The following is a 16,545-nucleotide window of genomic DNA, read 5'->3' as shown; positions in this document are numbered from 1 at the left end:
TTTGGACTTATATTGCACTGCTGAAAATAGTTTATTTTGATGCATATGCTGCTTTTTTGCAAATTTGCACTATAATTTTTATTTTCGTTTTTCCTGCAGTATACCAAAAATTGGTGTATTTCAAAAATAAAACTATGAAGACACTCAAAATAAATTTCCTGTGGTGGGAAACTAGTTTGTGCAACTTTTTTGTATTTACAGTTTTGAGGGATAAGCCTCTTACATTTTTCTAACTAGAAATATATGTTAAAAAAACAAAAACGATTTTCAATTTTTTTGTAGTTTATTGCACTTTTTTGCAATTTATGTAAATACTATGCACTTAATCCATACATATTATTAAAATTTTGGCTATAATGGTTGTATTGATGTATGGCAACTTGAAATGCTCCCAAAAATGGCACTACAGCATGTAAAAATATAATATGAGTTCTGGCGGACTTGGTTCTATGGTAGGCCTTAAAGGGTTAAGTAACACAATGACAAAACTTAACAAATTGACTCCAACAGCGCCTCAAACAAAAATCCCCCCTCCCGTGACATCACGTTCCACAGCCCTATAGGGCGTGTGTCCTCCAGTGCTTGTTGTCGTGTCATTAATGTCGGTTCACCCTCATATTGTGTGTTTCCCAGTGCATTCTGAGCCTTGGTTTACCCCAGTTTAGTTTTGTTGTTTTTGTATCACTTCCGAGCCTGCAATAAAGCAATGTTTAAGTTCACATTCTGCCTTTGAGTCCAGCGTGTGGGTCCTCTTTCCTGCCTGTGCACAGCCGTTACATGACAAAATAGCTAAATGGTGGATGGCTTCTCTCTGACTTCCTCCCACAGTCCGAAGCCTTACATGTGGAGTTAGACTGATTTAAAATTGGCCATAGGTGTGAATGTGAGTGTGAATGGTTGTCTGTCTCTCTGTGATGGCCTGTGACAGACTGGTGAACTGTCCTGCCTCTCTCCCTCAATATATATATATATATATATATATATATATACACACACACATGCCTTTTATATTTGTAATGTTGAGACATTTTCATCTAATCAACATTCACGGGAGTATTTGTTTCACTATTTAATCTTTACATCTGCCGTCACTCACTTCCTCTTCGTGATGGGTTTTCCATCTGCCTGTAGCTGCCCAGCTACATTTATACATGTACTCTGATTAAAGTTTTTCTGTAAATATGAACTAATCTTAGTTAGAATACGCAGGATCATATTTTCTGCTTTCAGATTAAAATTCACACGAAAGCACTTTTGCTATACGTTTGTCCTCTATGTGGCACAAATGCTTCACCAATCTGTGTTGATGCAAAGGTGCCTTAAACAATTTTTTACTGTTGCCTTCAAACATCATTCATAAAGCCACTCAAATTAATAACTCTGTGTTTCTACAAAATTACTGAAAACAAACGCAAAGAGAGAAATGAACTGAAGCTGAAGTGAACACAGAAAGAGGAAAGAACTGATGTAATCTGACCCCAGGAAGCCAGGTGTGGCAGCTGTGTTTGCATATGCAGTGAAACTACACTTGTGCCAGTTTAATGTAGGTGCTGATGAAACAGACAGGTACCGAGTGAAAGAAGAAGACACAGCAGACGTATGTATTTCATCTTTTCATTTCTTTCATTGTAATTCTGTGTCTTCTTTCCTGCTGCAGAGTGGATGATGGGTCAGAATGCTTCCTGTTGAAACTGGTTAAATAATTGAGTTAGTTAGTTGAGCCAAGACCAAACCAATTGATTATACAGGATAATGTTCACCTCTGTAATGAGGCCCTGACACAGAACATTTAAGAACCTTTGCTCTGGACAGAGAAGACTGAGGGAGACCACACCCTGTGAACTGTCTCTGTGTCTGTTGGTTGGACTGAACCATGAATTTGGTCTTTTGAATATTGAGACATGAGTTATTTGAGTTATTATGATAGTTTTAAGTGCTTTGACATAACCCGATAATGCCATGGCCTCTGGTTAATGAACTCTCTTGGTAATTTATCATGTTTGTGATTCACAGAGTTGAGTCCGTCCTGGTAGTGAAACAGGACAGGATATTCAAAACTCGTACTGTTCTTAAAACAACTGTTATTATAGATTAATATGCTGCACATCATTTATGTAACTAAATCATCAATATTTTGCAGTTCAAACATTTCACTTGATAAGAAATTCAGGGGTAGTGATACTATAAACTTGTCTAACCAGTCGAGCGGTGTAGGCATGTAAAATCATCAGTACAGTGAGCACCTGTATTCAAATTATTAGTATCTAAGAGAAAAACAAGGAAGTGAGCTACAGTATAAAACACATTAAATGTGGACATTTGGGGAGCTTTAATTTATTTTATGTTTCTATTAAGAATGTGCAGATGAAACCGATTTCTTATTTCTGGGGTATGACAACTTTTTCATTAAATTATTATTTGAAGATGTTCCTTTAAATCCTGCTGTGGTTACACACAGTAAGCAGTTTCCCTTTGGTTAGTTAAAGATTTGAAGGAAAAGTTGAAATAGTTAAAGTAAAGAAGGATTCCTAGTGTTAGTGTGTTAATGAAATCAAAGTTAAATCATAATGAATAATCAATGAATAAAAGAAAAATATTTTAAACAGTCTCAAACTCTTCAAACACTGAGTGGAAAAAAGAGGCCTTAATAGAAAAACAACAACAAAACAGGAACAGGTCACATCCTGGGGCAGACAGAGTGATGGTGTTCAGCATCTTTACGGATCTTTACAGGAAGTCTGGACCAGATCTCAGTTTAAAGGAATCTGATTCTGTGGGTGTTACCCGACAAATGAACAGAAAATAATGCTAATTTAAACAGGTTTAGTTCAGTGTCCTGAGAAAAGGTCTCTTTGAATCTGTTAATTTTAAAGCCTGGAGGAACCTGTAAGAACAATGAAACAGATGAAATATTTATTCACAAGTTTTATTCACAAGTTTAACCTTTACTGTTTTACACAGAACAAGAAAGACGGTTATGTAAAATTTAGCCTTTTGAACGTATTACTCCAGATCTCTTATTTGACAATTATATTATATTATATTATATTATATTATATTATATTATATTATATTATATTATATTATATTATATTATATTAAACACATCAGTACCTTTATATCAATCAGAAATCTCAATAAACAGAAATGAAGCAGAATTATTCTCACTTTTCTCTTTCATCAGGTGACTGCTGGTTTTGATGAACATGGAAAGGTATCACACTCAACACCTCACATTAGATTCACTGCTCCAAGAACAAATACAGAAAATATTTCCTTCATGCAGTAACTATACAACACATCTGTCTTGCAGATTATCGTCTCTTATTTCATATGTTATCAGTTTATTTTAACCCAGCACTGTTAACAAACACTAAACACTTTTATTGTGTTTCATTTAACACAAACATAATAAAAAATCTGCAGCTGTAATGATAAATTGTTGTACTACAGCGACTCATTGAGATCCAGTCGACATGACAGTAACTGATCCATCTCATCTGAAAGGAGACAAAACTCTGAAAACTGCAAAGACGATATTTAGACACCGTGAAATGTAACAGTTTAAAACTAGACAGACTAAAGAGAACAAATATCGTGTGAAGATTTAGTGTGAAGAGCTTCAGACTTTATAGGCTTGTTGTTATATATATTCCTCTACCAGATGTTTTCCCTCACTCCTCAGACCAGACTCTCCCAAACCTGAGCCTGAGCCTGGACTCAGCTCTGTGACTATGAGGAAGAGATCCAGTCCACAGGAAGTCCGTCCCGACTTTAAAAACAGGGAAGTGTCTCCTGATGAGAAGTAAGAGTTGCTGAATGTTAAACATATCTTACAGTTGTCCACTTCAACTTGCCTTCCATTTATAATAAGTGAGAGTTCTTCTTCTTCTTCTTCTTCTTCTTCTTCTTCTTCTTCTTCTTATTATTATTATTATTATTATTATTATTATTATTATTATTATTATTATTATTATTATTATTATTATCATTAAATATGTGGTAATAAAAAGAACAAAAGGCAGCTGAGTTAACGTCCTAAAGAGAGAAGAGCTTCAACCTTTATAGACTTACTGTAATGTTATTCTTGTGACGAGTTCTTAGTCTATCGAGCAGCTTTTGTATCTGATCGCTAAAAATATTTTTTTTTTCTCTCTTATGATCTTTTTCTCTGTTCACCAGGATCAGTGAGACACCAGATGCTCCTGAAGCTGATCCTGGACCCACATGTCTGTCTTTGAAGAGTGATCGGTCAAAGGATGACTTAATCTACTTTAAAGGAACAAAATCTGTTGCTGCTGAGGAGTAAGAAAAATGTCAAATTTACCTTATTACTGTTAATACAACTGCCCTTAGGTCTCATACGCCAAGGCTCTTAATTTAGTGATCAGTGTAATCATTTTAAAGGAATCAAGCTAAATCAACTTAGTAATAAAATATTCAAAGAAAATCATCTTGTATTTTTGTACACAATGGTTACAGTTTCTTCATGATGTCTCCACAGAGCTGATCAGGAGAGTTCAGATGTTTCAAGTCTTCAGAATCAAACTGATTTGGACTCAGTATTTAAGGTTTGTACATGTACACCAAACTCTGTTTTTTAATTATTTTAAATGTGCACTTTTTACAGTATCAACGATATTAAAGCGTCTGACAGGAAAAGCAATCCAATAGTCGTCATATAATAATGGCAAAATTCAACTCATAATTCAACAGTGAATTCTTGTTAAATCAAAGTTTCAAAGTGCTGAACAATAAGAAAAGTAACAGTGCAAATTAAAAACAATTTAAAATGCAAAAGAATGAGCAAGAAAGAAAACCACACACATTGTTAAATCCTGAAAAGGATTTGATAAAACCATTAGCAGTTGTGGAAAGCTAAATATTCATTTTGGAACAGCTGATTAAAATATCGAAATGAGCTCAGATCAAGCAGAATAAAGACAGAGTAGAGCCCAGAGCCAGGAGAGAGCAACAGATCATTGAGACCTTGATCAAAGCAATCTCAGGATTATGATACAAACAGAAGGCAGATTGAAATTTTACAAAAATCTGATTGTTTCTAATATCATGAACTGTGGCAACAGATTGATAAAATTTATACTGTAGAGATAAAATTGAGGGATCAAAACAGGCTTTCATGAACTCCTGTGTATACAGTCATATGTGAGGCCATTTATATAAATGTATATGTAATAATTTATTATTATCTATTTTTTTTTTAGAAATGACAAAGAGAGCTATTCAGAATGTTGTAAGGAAAAGTATTTGAAGAAAAATTTTCCAGTAATGTTACAAAACAATGAGATGTTGATATTCTATTTTTTTTTATTTTATTCATTTTTGTTTTTTTCTCTAATGGGAGTTTGTTTTAAATTTTGTTTTAAATTGTTACTTATTTTTCTACTCTTTTTTAGTTCAATTGAAAAAAAAGCACAAAATATATCTGTAAAAATATTATTTTTACTATGAAAATCTGATTTTTCATGAATTAAGATTGTGTCATTTATTTTCCAGATGCTGGAGGAAAACATCATCACTTTTGTGAAGAACGAGCTAAAGAAGATGCAGAATGATCTGAATCCAGATTATTCAGAGTGTCAGAGGGATGAAGAGGAGGTGTTGGACAGTGAGGAAGAGAAGCAGAGAAGGAGCAGCAGAGAGGCATTTCTGAAACTTGCACTTAACTTCCTGAGAATAATGAAACAAGAGCAGCTGGCTGACTGTCTGCAGAGCAGTGAGAGGATTTCTCTTCATAAATTCAGTCTTTACAGGAATGAAATTGTCATATTTTCTAAGATATTAACGTGTTTCTGGTGCTTTCCTGTAGAAAGTCCTGATCCACTTTGTGAGAAAACATTTAAATGTAACCTAAAGAAGAAGTTCCAGTGTGTCTCTGAGGGGATCGCTAAACCAGGAACCCGAACCACTCTAAATGAGATCTACACAGAGCTCTGCATCACAGAGGGAGGGACCGGAGAGGTCAACACTGAACATGAGGTCAGACAGATTGAAATGTTTTCCTGGAAACCAGACAGACCAGAAACAACAATCAGGTGTGAAGACATCTTTAAAGCTTCGACTGGAAGAAACAAACCAATCAGAACAGTTCTGACCAAAGGAGTGGCTGGCATCGGGAAAACATTCCTGACACAAAAGTTCACTCTGGACTGGGCTGAAGACAAGACCAACCAGGACATCCAGTTCATTTTTCCATTCCCATTCAGAGAGCTGAATCTGCTGAAGGATACAAAGTTCAGCTTAGTGGGACTTATTCATCACTTCTTCACTGAAATCAAAGAAGCAGGAATCTGTAAATTTGAAAAGTTCAAAGTTGTGTTCATCTTTGATGGTCTGGATGAGTGTCGACTTCCTCTGAACTTCCACATCACTGAGATCCTCACTGATGTTACAGAGTCCACATCAGTGGATGTGCTGCTGACAAACCTCATCAGGGGAAAGTTGCTTCCTTCTGCTCACATCTGGATAACCACACGACCTGCAGCAGCCAATCAGATCCCTGCTGACTATATAGACATGGTTACAGAGATCAGAGGGTTCACTGACCGACAGAAGGAAGAGTACTTTAAGAAGAGACTCAGAGACAAGGAAGAGGCCAACACCATAATCTCTCACATCAAGACATCACGAAGCCTCCACATCATGTGTCACATCCCAATCTTCTGCTGGATCACTGCTACAGTTCTAGAGAGTTTGTTAAAAACCAAACAGGATGGAGGAAAGCTGCCCAAGACCCTGACTGAGATGTACATTCACTTCCTGGTGGTTCAGACCAAAGTGAAGAACATCAAGTATGATGGAGGAGCTGAGACAGATCCTCTCTGGAGTCCAGAGAACAGGAAGATGATTGAAGCACTGGGGAAACTGGCGTTTGAGCAGCAGCAGAAAGGAAACCTGATCTTCTATGAATCAGACCTGGCAGAGTGTGGCATTAATGTCAGAGAGGCCTCAGTGTACTCAGGAGTGTTCACACAGATTTTTAAAGAAGACAGAGGAGTGTTCCAAGAGAAGGTGTTCTGTTTCGTCCATCTGAGCATTCAGGAGTTTCTGGCAGCTCTTCATGTCCATCTGACCTTCACCAACTCTGGTATCAACCTGCTGGAAGAACAAATGGCATCAGTGCAGACTGACAGATTTTCAGTAAGACAGTTCTACCAGAGTGCTGTGGACAAGGCCTTAAAAAGTCCAAATGGACATCTGGACTTGTTTCTCCGGTTCCTCCTTGGTCTTTCGATGTCATCCAATCAGGATCTCCTACAAGGCCTGCTCACACAAACAGGAAACAGCTCACAGATAAATAAGACAACAGTCCAGTACATTAAAGAAAGAATGAATGACACTCTCTCGAGAGAGAAAAGCATCAATCTTCTCCATTGTTTGATTGAATTGAATGATGACTCTATAGTGAAGGAGGTCCAGCATCACCTGAGTTCAGGACAACTGTCTAAAGTTAATCTCTCTCCTGCTCAGTGGTCAGCTCTGGTCTTCATCTTACTGTCATCAGAAACAGGTGTGGATGAGTTTGACTTGAGGAAATATTCAGCTTCAGAAGAGGCTCTTCTGCAGCTGCTGCCAGTGGTCAAAGCCTGTAAGAAAGCCCAGTAAGTATCCAGTTTAATCCTGGCAAGAGTTCGCTTTAAAGCTTTTCTTTGAAGACTTTGGAGAGTACACTGATATTTATGTTTCTAGGTTAAGCGGCTGTAAACTCACAGAGAGAAGCTGTGAGGCTCTTTCCTCAATTCTAAGTTCCCAGTCCTCCAGACTGAGAGAGCTGGACATGAGTAACAACAACCTCTGGGATTCAGGAGTGAAGCTGCTTTGTGTTGGACTTGGGAGTCCACACTGTATGCTGGAAACTCTCAGGTTAGCTGATGCTTTGTTTCAGGAGATTTGGATATTTCACAACAACTGTCATTATTTTATAGATGTTAACATGTTGTTTCTGTTCTGGTGTAAGCTCTGAAAGAAAGCAGTAGAGTAGAAGTGAAACATGCACACACTTCATAAATCAGAAAAATATGACTTTATTTATGATTGTCCATCATAGCAAAAAAGACAGAAAGTCAAGTGAGTTCACAAAAGCCAGTTTGATTGTTTTTTTAACAACTTTAACTGAAATCAGAATCTGTTTGACTGCATGTACATCATCAAATTCAATGTACTGCATGCACGTCATTGACTTCATTACAGTGATGTGACATGCTGTATGTTTGAAGGCTGTCAGGCTGTCAGATCACAGGAACAGGCTTCACCTCTCTGGCCACAGCTCTGCACTCCAATCCCTCCTATTTGAAAGAGCTGGACTTGAGCTATAATCACCCAGGAAACTCAGGAATTAGGCTTTTTTCTGCTCTAAAGGAGGATCCACATGTGAAACTCGACATACTCTGGTAGGAAAAGAGAAAATATTTTTTTTTCTTCAACATATTATAAGGAAGAACAGATATTTACTTGATGTGATTTAAGGGTTTTTTGTAACTATTGACCTGATGGCCAGTAATAATAGTTCACCCAAGCACATGAGATATCAATGGAAAGCATAGGATGTCTTCTATTTAGTATATCAGGACTTAGTAAGGTAGCTCAAATAAGTAAAAAAATATAGACCAAAAACAAATGTACATTACAGGGGACATATATGAATATGCTGGTTCTACTACTGGGTGAGCTCCAGTGACTTGTATCAACAGAGAGGGAGAGCATGGTGCATTACACTTTTAAATACATTACTTTATCTCAAAAGTAACCACCTCTTAGGGATGGGTATTGATAAGATTTTAACGATTCCGATTCCATTTTCGATTCTGTTTAACGATTCGATTCTTTATCGATTCTCTTATCGATTCTTTTGAAAAAGGAGAACACTGAGGTCGATAAGCTTAGAAATTTGTTTTTATCTTCTCTTTGAACAAGATTGAAATTCAGGAGTAACATGGCCTTACAAACCCAACAGTGCGATCTCAAGAGAACCAGCCTTCAATGGGGTGTCACAGGGTCCCCAGGAAAAAAAAAATGTAAATGTAAAATAATAAAATAAATATTCTTCTGTAGTATAACATAAATTATTCTGTAGCAATTACACAAGAATATCCAGTAATGTCCCTGCCTACAATTAAACACCTTCACTTACCGAAAATCGGGGGCATCTGCTGTGACAAATGGGTGCAAGGCTTTGACCACAAACTTAGTCACTGGTCGGTGACATTCATCCTGGCCTGAAAGGAGACGCTACCGATGCTGCAGCGAGAACTGCCAGCATCTGAGCCAGCCAGACTCTGTCTGTCTCTCTAATCACGGTCACCTAAATGCACAGTAATGGCAGGTTTTGTAATAAAGCAGATCGCGCTAACATAATATGCACTGTTAGTTGATTATTTACCTGCCGCATTAACGGGAGAGGACGTGCAAACATTACCGCTGCTGCTGGGTTCAGATTCACGAGTCCGGAGCGGAATTAAAAACACGACATTCATTTAAGGTCATCGCGTGTTTTGTGAGCAAATGCTTTTGCATATTCGTAGTGTTTCCTCCCTTAAATGAAATACCTACTTTGCAAGTATTGCAAGTTGCCCTGTTGTCATCCGTTCTCGTAAAGTATAAACAAACTTTTGGGCGTTTGAGCCGCCGTGTTTCCTGCCAGGTAAATGACGCTCCGCAACATGGTGACGTCATTCGGGGCGACTGGAATCGATAAGGGAATCGTTTGCAAAAATGGCAAACGATTCCAAGGAATTGAAACAGTGGGAACCGGTTCTCAACAAGAACCGGTTTTCGATACCCATCCCTACCACCTCTGCTTTCAATGAGAAAATAAAACAGGTAGAATTTTTCAGCTCTGACCTTGTCTGTTCTCTAGTTTTTATGTTATGAAAGTTATGAAAATGTTTCTAAAAATTTTATCTGTAGCATCAAGTGATTTCATCCTCACTCTGTCATGTAAAGAGGACATAAGGTGAGCAGAGAGTGGACCCTGCATGCAGGACTCACTAGACAGATGTTACTAACAGCTTTAATGAGGCTGGAAATAACCTAAGCAACTAAACAAAAACAATAACAGGAACAACCTGACTTTATACCGAACAGACCGACAGAGGTTAAATGAACAATGAGGGAGGGGGCAACAAAGAGCAGAGTGAGACACAGACAATAGTGCTGAGTGGACACACACGGGGAAACACAGCTAAACAAACACAAATTGATGAGACAGGGGAAGAAAACATGGAACACATTTACAAACACTTGGACAGCTGATTTTGAACACACAACATATTCAGTATATTTACGTGATGATGAAAAGAGAAAGAGATGAAGAAGGCCATGTTTTCACACTAAAAGATGATGTGTTCATTTCAGTGTGGAGCCTCAAGGAGACCAGTGGATGAGACCAGAGCTAATGAAATGTAAGTGTGTTTTTGATTGATTAGAAGTATTTGCATCATGTTGTATTCTGTTTTACATTTTATGTAAAACATTTAAATTAATATTTGGTGCAAAATCAAATTCACCAGAGCTGGAGGGAGTTTAGATTAATTGAATTATTGATCTACTTGAAACAGAATTTGGCTTCAGGAGTCAGGTTGTTCTTTATTTGTGTTAACTAGCATTAGATAGTTAACACAGATACTGTGCTGCGATGAAGAACATCAGATTTGATAATGAAAACAGAAAAAAAAACAGAAAAATCTTCCTGTAATTCGAATACCCTGCTGATGCTGACTGATTCTGATGATGACCTCATTTTCCACTGACAGGCAAATGTAAAAGTTTGGCTCTGTTAACACTAAACTACCAAGGAGATCTTTTTTACCCATCACCAATTTAAAAATCTGTTAGAAGAAGTCCCATCATCTCATATATCACAACTTTGCTATAATAGATTTGTTCATTACATAGTGGAAAAAGTATGACCACGTACATCTAGAACCATCAGAATTATTACATCAGAATTATTTTGACCCTGGTGAAATCCGTGTAAAATAACACTACTGGTTGCCTAGCAATACATTTACACACAAATAAAATGTGCACATAAAATGAAAATGAAAGAAAAAATCAGATAATATCACTGTGATGGTTGTGTTTAGTGTTGGTGGTGCTGTGATACATGTGATCTGAATGTGAATGCTAAGCCTGTATACTTATAGTTATACTTATGTTCATATTTATTCCAGTCACTTCCCTTTCAAATAATTATTGCTGATAATTTTGTTTTTTTAAGATTTCTTTCTTTCTCCTGGTAGGTTTGCACGACTGCAGTGTACTTGTGAACAATTTGTTTGCTCAAGTACAACAATTGTACACAATTTTGAGGACTCGCTTCGTTGGACTGAGCCGGCAGAGATCATTTCAAAATTTGTTTTCGGTCTTTTGGTGTTTTTTTATTATTTTGATGATGTTAATCACTGCAATACATCTGCATCCTTTGTGTTTTTCTCTGCCTTATAGTCCTTCACTGAGTCGTGATTAAGTACAAAAAAGTTTATCTCTTTCATTAATATTAGTCCAGATTATCTGAGTACTTTTATAATAATGACGCTCAGATAAACATGTAAAATATTCATGCTTATTACAAAAATTGTTTATCGGAAGGTATTTTTGTTAAATACATTTTACTCCAAGTGCTTCTTAAACTGTCTGAATGTGTCAGTGTGACTCTTCTCTGCATTGGGTGCATTTAAACCCTTAGTTGGGAGTAAATGTGGTTTTTCTGCTGCCCCAAAAGAAAGCTCAGTTTCTCAGTTTATAAAGTTCACCTTCAAGTCTGGGTTTTGACTCCACCTCCAGCTAAACTGTGACATAACTATGAAAATGCTGAGATACGGACTTCCTGTGAAGTTGTCACTATGCTAGTGATGAGCAAAGCGACGCTTCATGAAACATTTGAAGCATTTGTGCTTTTGATGATGGTTTGAAACAATCTGAAACCATCTCCACAGTGGCACCTGCTGGACAATTTGGCTATTGTCACATCTTGATCACTTTCGGTGAAACGGTGACACAGACAATTCCTGAACAACTCCAAACAAAACCACTTATTATATCAGACAATCAATCCTGAAACAAACAAGGCATCTTGCCATTTATTGGATATTTAAATTCAAAATTCAAAAAAGTTAATTGCATTTGGATACATATGAAGTCCACCTTCTATTTGTGACATGTTTAGCAGCCTGGGGAGCGCTTTCGCTCTGTGGGATATTTCCATCTGCCTGCAGAGAGCTCTGTTGTCACAGAAGGTGGACGGGGAGAAAAAGTCAGACTTGTTATTTTTGGCACTGTTTCTGGTCCTTCTGTTGAAGGTGCAGCTGCTACGATGCCGAGTAGACTCACACATTTTACCGATTCTTTTTCTTCCCCACTTTCATTTCAGCTTTTCAGCTCCACCTTTTTTCACTTTTTCATATCTCTGTTTCATTAACCACTTGTTCCATATTAAACTCCGATGCTACTTTAAGACATTTAAAGAAATAATACCAAACAAAAGTGAAACTTCAGTGCAGTCACTTTTGTGCTGTACATGCTGCATCCTGTTGTGTCCACATTTTTGAAAGATGTCAAAGTTTGCTTGATGGTGGATAAAAGCAAAGCTGGAGCTGATTTAATTTTGGTGGAAATTGAAACAAAATTGGAACAAATGTTGTCGTCAGTGCTGGAGAAGTGAAGGCACAAAGCAGAAAGATGTCCCAGGTATGAGGAACGAGCTTCATAGTACAGATCCCAGGAACATGTGATGAGACATGATGACCCAAGTCAAGGTTTTGTTATTGTGTCTAAATAAGAGTGAAGTGAGGTGGAGACACTCTGTATAACTGTGTTTAAAGTCTAATAAAATATGGATCCATGTTATTTTACACCACTGACTCGTCTGCATGTGTCTCTGCCTGTCAGCCTACATATCACAATAATAACCAAGTAATTAATCACCAAATGGAGACTTTGACACTGATACAAACTAAACTGCAGCTCATCTTTGTTGTTTTGGATCTTTAACTTTCTTGTTCGTCTCTCATCATCAGTGAAAACAGTCTGACTTATAAAGCCCGTTGTATGGACTGATAACATCCAAAGCAGGTGCAGTGTGACCAAAAGCAGCAGGTCTGTAGATGTTAAACTGGACTGTTAGCCTGTTGCTGTGTGGGTGTAAACAGTTAAATGATGATTATTACACTGACTACACAAAACTACATGAACTACCAGCTTCAACTGATAATTAAAATAAAAAAAGTTCATCAAGTGTATCCTGGCATTTTAATTTTTACTTTTAAGTACTTTTTGTTACTTGTTATTTTTTATAGTTTTTTTGTGTGTGTGTGTCCTCTGTAAATGTGATTCTGGAGTTTTGTATTTTAGGTCATCTGTTGTTGTGGTTCTTTGTAAAGATGTTCTCAGTTTACTGGTTGTGGTGTTGTTTTACATCCTCGCTTTGTTAGCTCAGTGTGCTCTTTCATGTGTTCTTTGTTGTGTTGTACTGTTTACCTGCTTGTATGCTTGGCTTCCTTTACTTCCTGGATTTGTGTTAATTTTATAATTTGGACTCTGATTTTGATTTATATCAGCCAATGAATTGGCTTTTGTTTTGTTTGTGAACTCTGCAGCTTTGCATTTGGCTCCTAACCTGCTCCCTCCACAGTATGACAGTTTTATAGCTGCAGTGACAGTTTTATAGCTGCAGTGAGAGTGCCAAGCCAACATCTTCTTAAATAGTCAGAGAGTGGGTGAGGTGGAGAAACAATATCTTGCTCTATAACTGTTGTGGTTTCATTCACCACAGTTCTCTGCAGTGGAGCCACAGACCAAAGCCAAGCAACGACTGGGTTCTAAGATACCTGTGTACTCGGCTTTAAGGTCAGAGACACCAATAGTAAACTGGCTCTTGAATAAAACAGTGACAGCAGGGACTACAGCAACTGGAGACAGAGTGACAGCACAGTAGCTCAGGGGAGCAGTCTCAGTAGCACATAGGACAAGGAAACCACTGTGAATCCTACCTTAAAAATACCTTCACTCAAGTGCAAAGTGCTGATGAGAGAGCATAAAGTCCAAAGCTAAGATGGCATTGGGCCTCAATACTGGTAGCAGCAGACAGGATTTGCTTTCACTCTTTTTGTCATGGATTACAGGTCACAAAGGACTCAAATGCAAGACTTGCTCAAAGAGTTCAGAGTATTTATTTACAGTGATGCACAATTCAAACAGATCAACAAGTTAAGGTCCTGGGCCTCCAAACAATTTGACAAATCAACTCAGATCCACAGCTTCTCTCCCAAAAACACAATCAGGTCATTGCTTTCCAGAATCCCCAACAGAATCTGCATACAGGGAAACTGGAGCTACGCTAAGTATTTCTCACAAAGGCAAGTAGGACAGCGTCATCAGTCCCACACATACTAAAGGTCTGCCACTATCTTAAGCATCCACAAACGAGGACATCAGGAATAGGTGCATAATTACTCCAGGTGCTTGAAGGTGGCAAAAGAGGAAGGTTCTAAGCTTAAGTTTTTCCTGCTTGTGATCAGGTGACCCTGAATCCTTTCTTAATTATGCTGCCATAGGTCTAGGCTGCTGGGGGCTTCCCATGATGCACGAAGTGTTTCTTCTTTACTTGAATTTTTCCCTCACTATGTGTTTACACACCTCTATCCATTTAATCATTAGCGACGATTAATCTCTGGCTCTCTTCCCCAACAAGTTGCAGCAGAAACTTAAAAGGAAATTTTTCCTTCCCACTGTTACCTGGTCATCTGATTGTTGGTGCATTCTCTATGTTATTGTAGGTTCTTTGTCTTACAATCTAAAACATCTTGAGACTTTTTTATGTTATGTTGCTGTAGAAATAAAATAGAACTGAACTGAATGTGTGTCACAAAGGTGCACTGTGCTGTGCATTTACAGTTTTTGCCCGTTGCTTGAACACTATAAACCCATGCTTAGACTAAAGTAACACAACTTGAAGCTTTTGTTACCATACCTCAAACACATGTACCCATACCTTAAACAAAAGCGCTGCTTTGCACTCTAGTTGCAATTATGCAACACACTTACTCCTTTATGCAACACACATGGTCCTGCATACTACACTCTATTTCATACATAAGACACTTCGTTCTAAAATGAAATTTCAGGGTGCCATTTGGAAAACACATGTATCCAAAATACGAAACACATCGGGTAATTGCAACCACTCAAATACACACCTGAAGGCACTAACTTGCAAAACTGAACACCAATTAGCCAACTACAAAAATCCCTCAGTTTAGCCATTTCAAGAACTTTGCAAGCATGGATGGAGGGAGAGCAAGAGGAAGAGAAGGAAGAGGAGGTGGAGGTCGAAGAGGCCATGCACGGACCTATATTTGTGATGACATAAGAGCAACTTTGGTGGACCATGTCATCAACCATGGCCTGACCATGTGGGAAGCTGGGCAGAGAGTCCACCCACATCTAAGCCGCTTCACAGTGCCATCTGTAATACGAACATTCAGACTAGAAAACAGGTATGTCGTCACCTCTCTACCTTCTACTCTACTCAGATGGTTTCTATCGCACTGTTCTACAGTATATCACATTACCATATCAAGTGTACAGGGTATTGCAGGGTGCTAATGCTCCTTTTGCAGCCAAAGTGGTAGTTTTTGTGAAACATACCATGATTAGTTATATTGAAGTACAGTGTTGTACAGTGGATGATACAGTATATACAGTAAAGTACTGTAAGAAAAATAAGCAAACCTATGACAATAAGTGGTTGTATGTCTCTAGAATGACTCGAAGACCTTCTGGGGGAGGACGCCAACAGACGGCGGGATCCATGAGCCCACGTATGCACAATTGTCATGATTTTTTGTGTTTACATGATAGTGTTTTTCCTATTACTGTATTATGGTTTTGTTTTTGTTTTTTGCTTTATCTGACTTCATGGTACTGCAATGTACAGTGCTGCAATGTACAATATTGAGTAGGCCTATTTGCTTTTTTGGTTGTTTGAAAATGTGCCTTCTGAATAAACAATGAAATCAAAGACTGCAGTGTTTTATATAAAGTAGACTAGTGTGTTCCCCCTGATCTGAAAGTGTTTGCATATGATGCAAGTATGTGTCATTTTGTCAACAGAGTTACATTTTGACAAAGGCATGTTAGGTTTTGATAGCAGAGTTTAGGTTTTGAGAGTAGAGTTTCAATTTGGCACAAATGTGAATGGTATATTTCCCAGTGTTGTGTCATGTTTACTTGTGTGTAGAGTTTTGGCACAATGAGCGAAGTTTTGCAAAATGTGTTCAAGCAACGGGCAAAAACTGTAATGTGTGTGATGCACATCTGTGGTGTGGCGGCAAGTGATCTTCACACCTACATTATCATCGTTGTCATTATCATCACCAACACTGTTTTTTAAGGCATCATTCATGTTTGTAAAAGTTACCTCGTCCTCATCATTCTCAGAGTCTTCCTCCTCAACTGGCTGGTACTTTTTGAAGGCCTTGACAAAATTAGAGCCATTGTCCATCACAGTTGATGTTATTTTGAGGG

The 16,545-nt window shown here is 37.9% G+C and overlaps 1 protein-coding gene across 1 annotated transcript; it reads left to right on the top strand.

Annotated features, from left to right (window-relative positions):
- The first annotated feature begins 3,206 nt into the window (after positions 1-3,206).
- Positions 3,207-12,345, top strand: LOC134623348 (NLR family CARD domain-containing protein 3-like). Its single transcript, XM_065470181.1, has 9 exons — positions 3,207-3,214; positions 3,686-3,805; positions 4,183-4,305; positions 4,505-4,571; positions 5,497-5,759; positions 5,859-7,622; positions 7,711-7,884; positions 8,238-8,411; positions 12,321-12,345. The coding sequence occupies exons 1-9, from the start codon at positions 3,207-3,209 to the stop codon at positions 12,343-12,345; spliced, it is 2,718 nt and encodes a 905-aa protein (XP_065326253.1).
- The last annotated feature ends 4,200 nt before the right edge of the window (positions 12,346-16,545 follow it).

This window comes from Pelmatolapia mariae, linkage group LG3_W (assembly GCF_036321145.2).
Source record: "Pelmatolapia mariae isolate MD_Pm_ZW linkage group LG3_W, Pm_UMD_F_2, whole genome shotgun sequence".
Taxonomy (NCBI): Eukaryota; Metazoa; Chordata; class Actinopteri; order Cichliformes; family Cichlidae; genus Pelmatolapia; species Pelmatolapia mariae.
This window is presented reverse-complemented; position numbering and strand designations above follow the sequence as displayed.

Excerpts from the sequence above, each read along its gene's own strand:
- LOC134623348 (XM_065470181.1), top strand. Across the intron at positions 3,806-4,182 it reads GAAGTGTCTCCTGATGAGAA|GATCAGTGAGACACCAGATG; the intron begins GTAAGAGTTGCT and ends TCTGTTCACCAG. Across the intron at positions 5,760-5,858 it reads GAGAGGATTTCTCTTCATAA|ATTTAAATGTAACCTAAAGA; the intron begins ATTCAGTCTTTA and ends TTGTGAGAAAAC.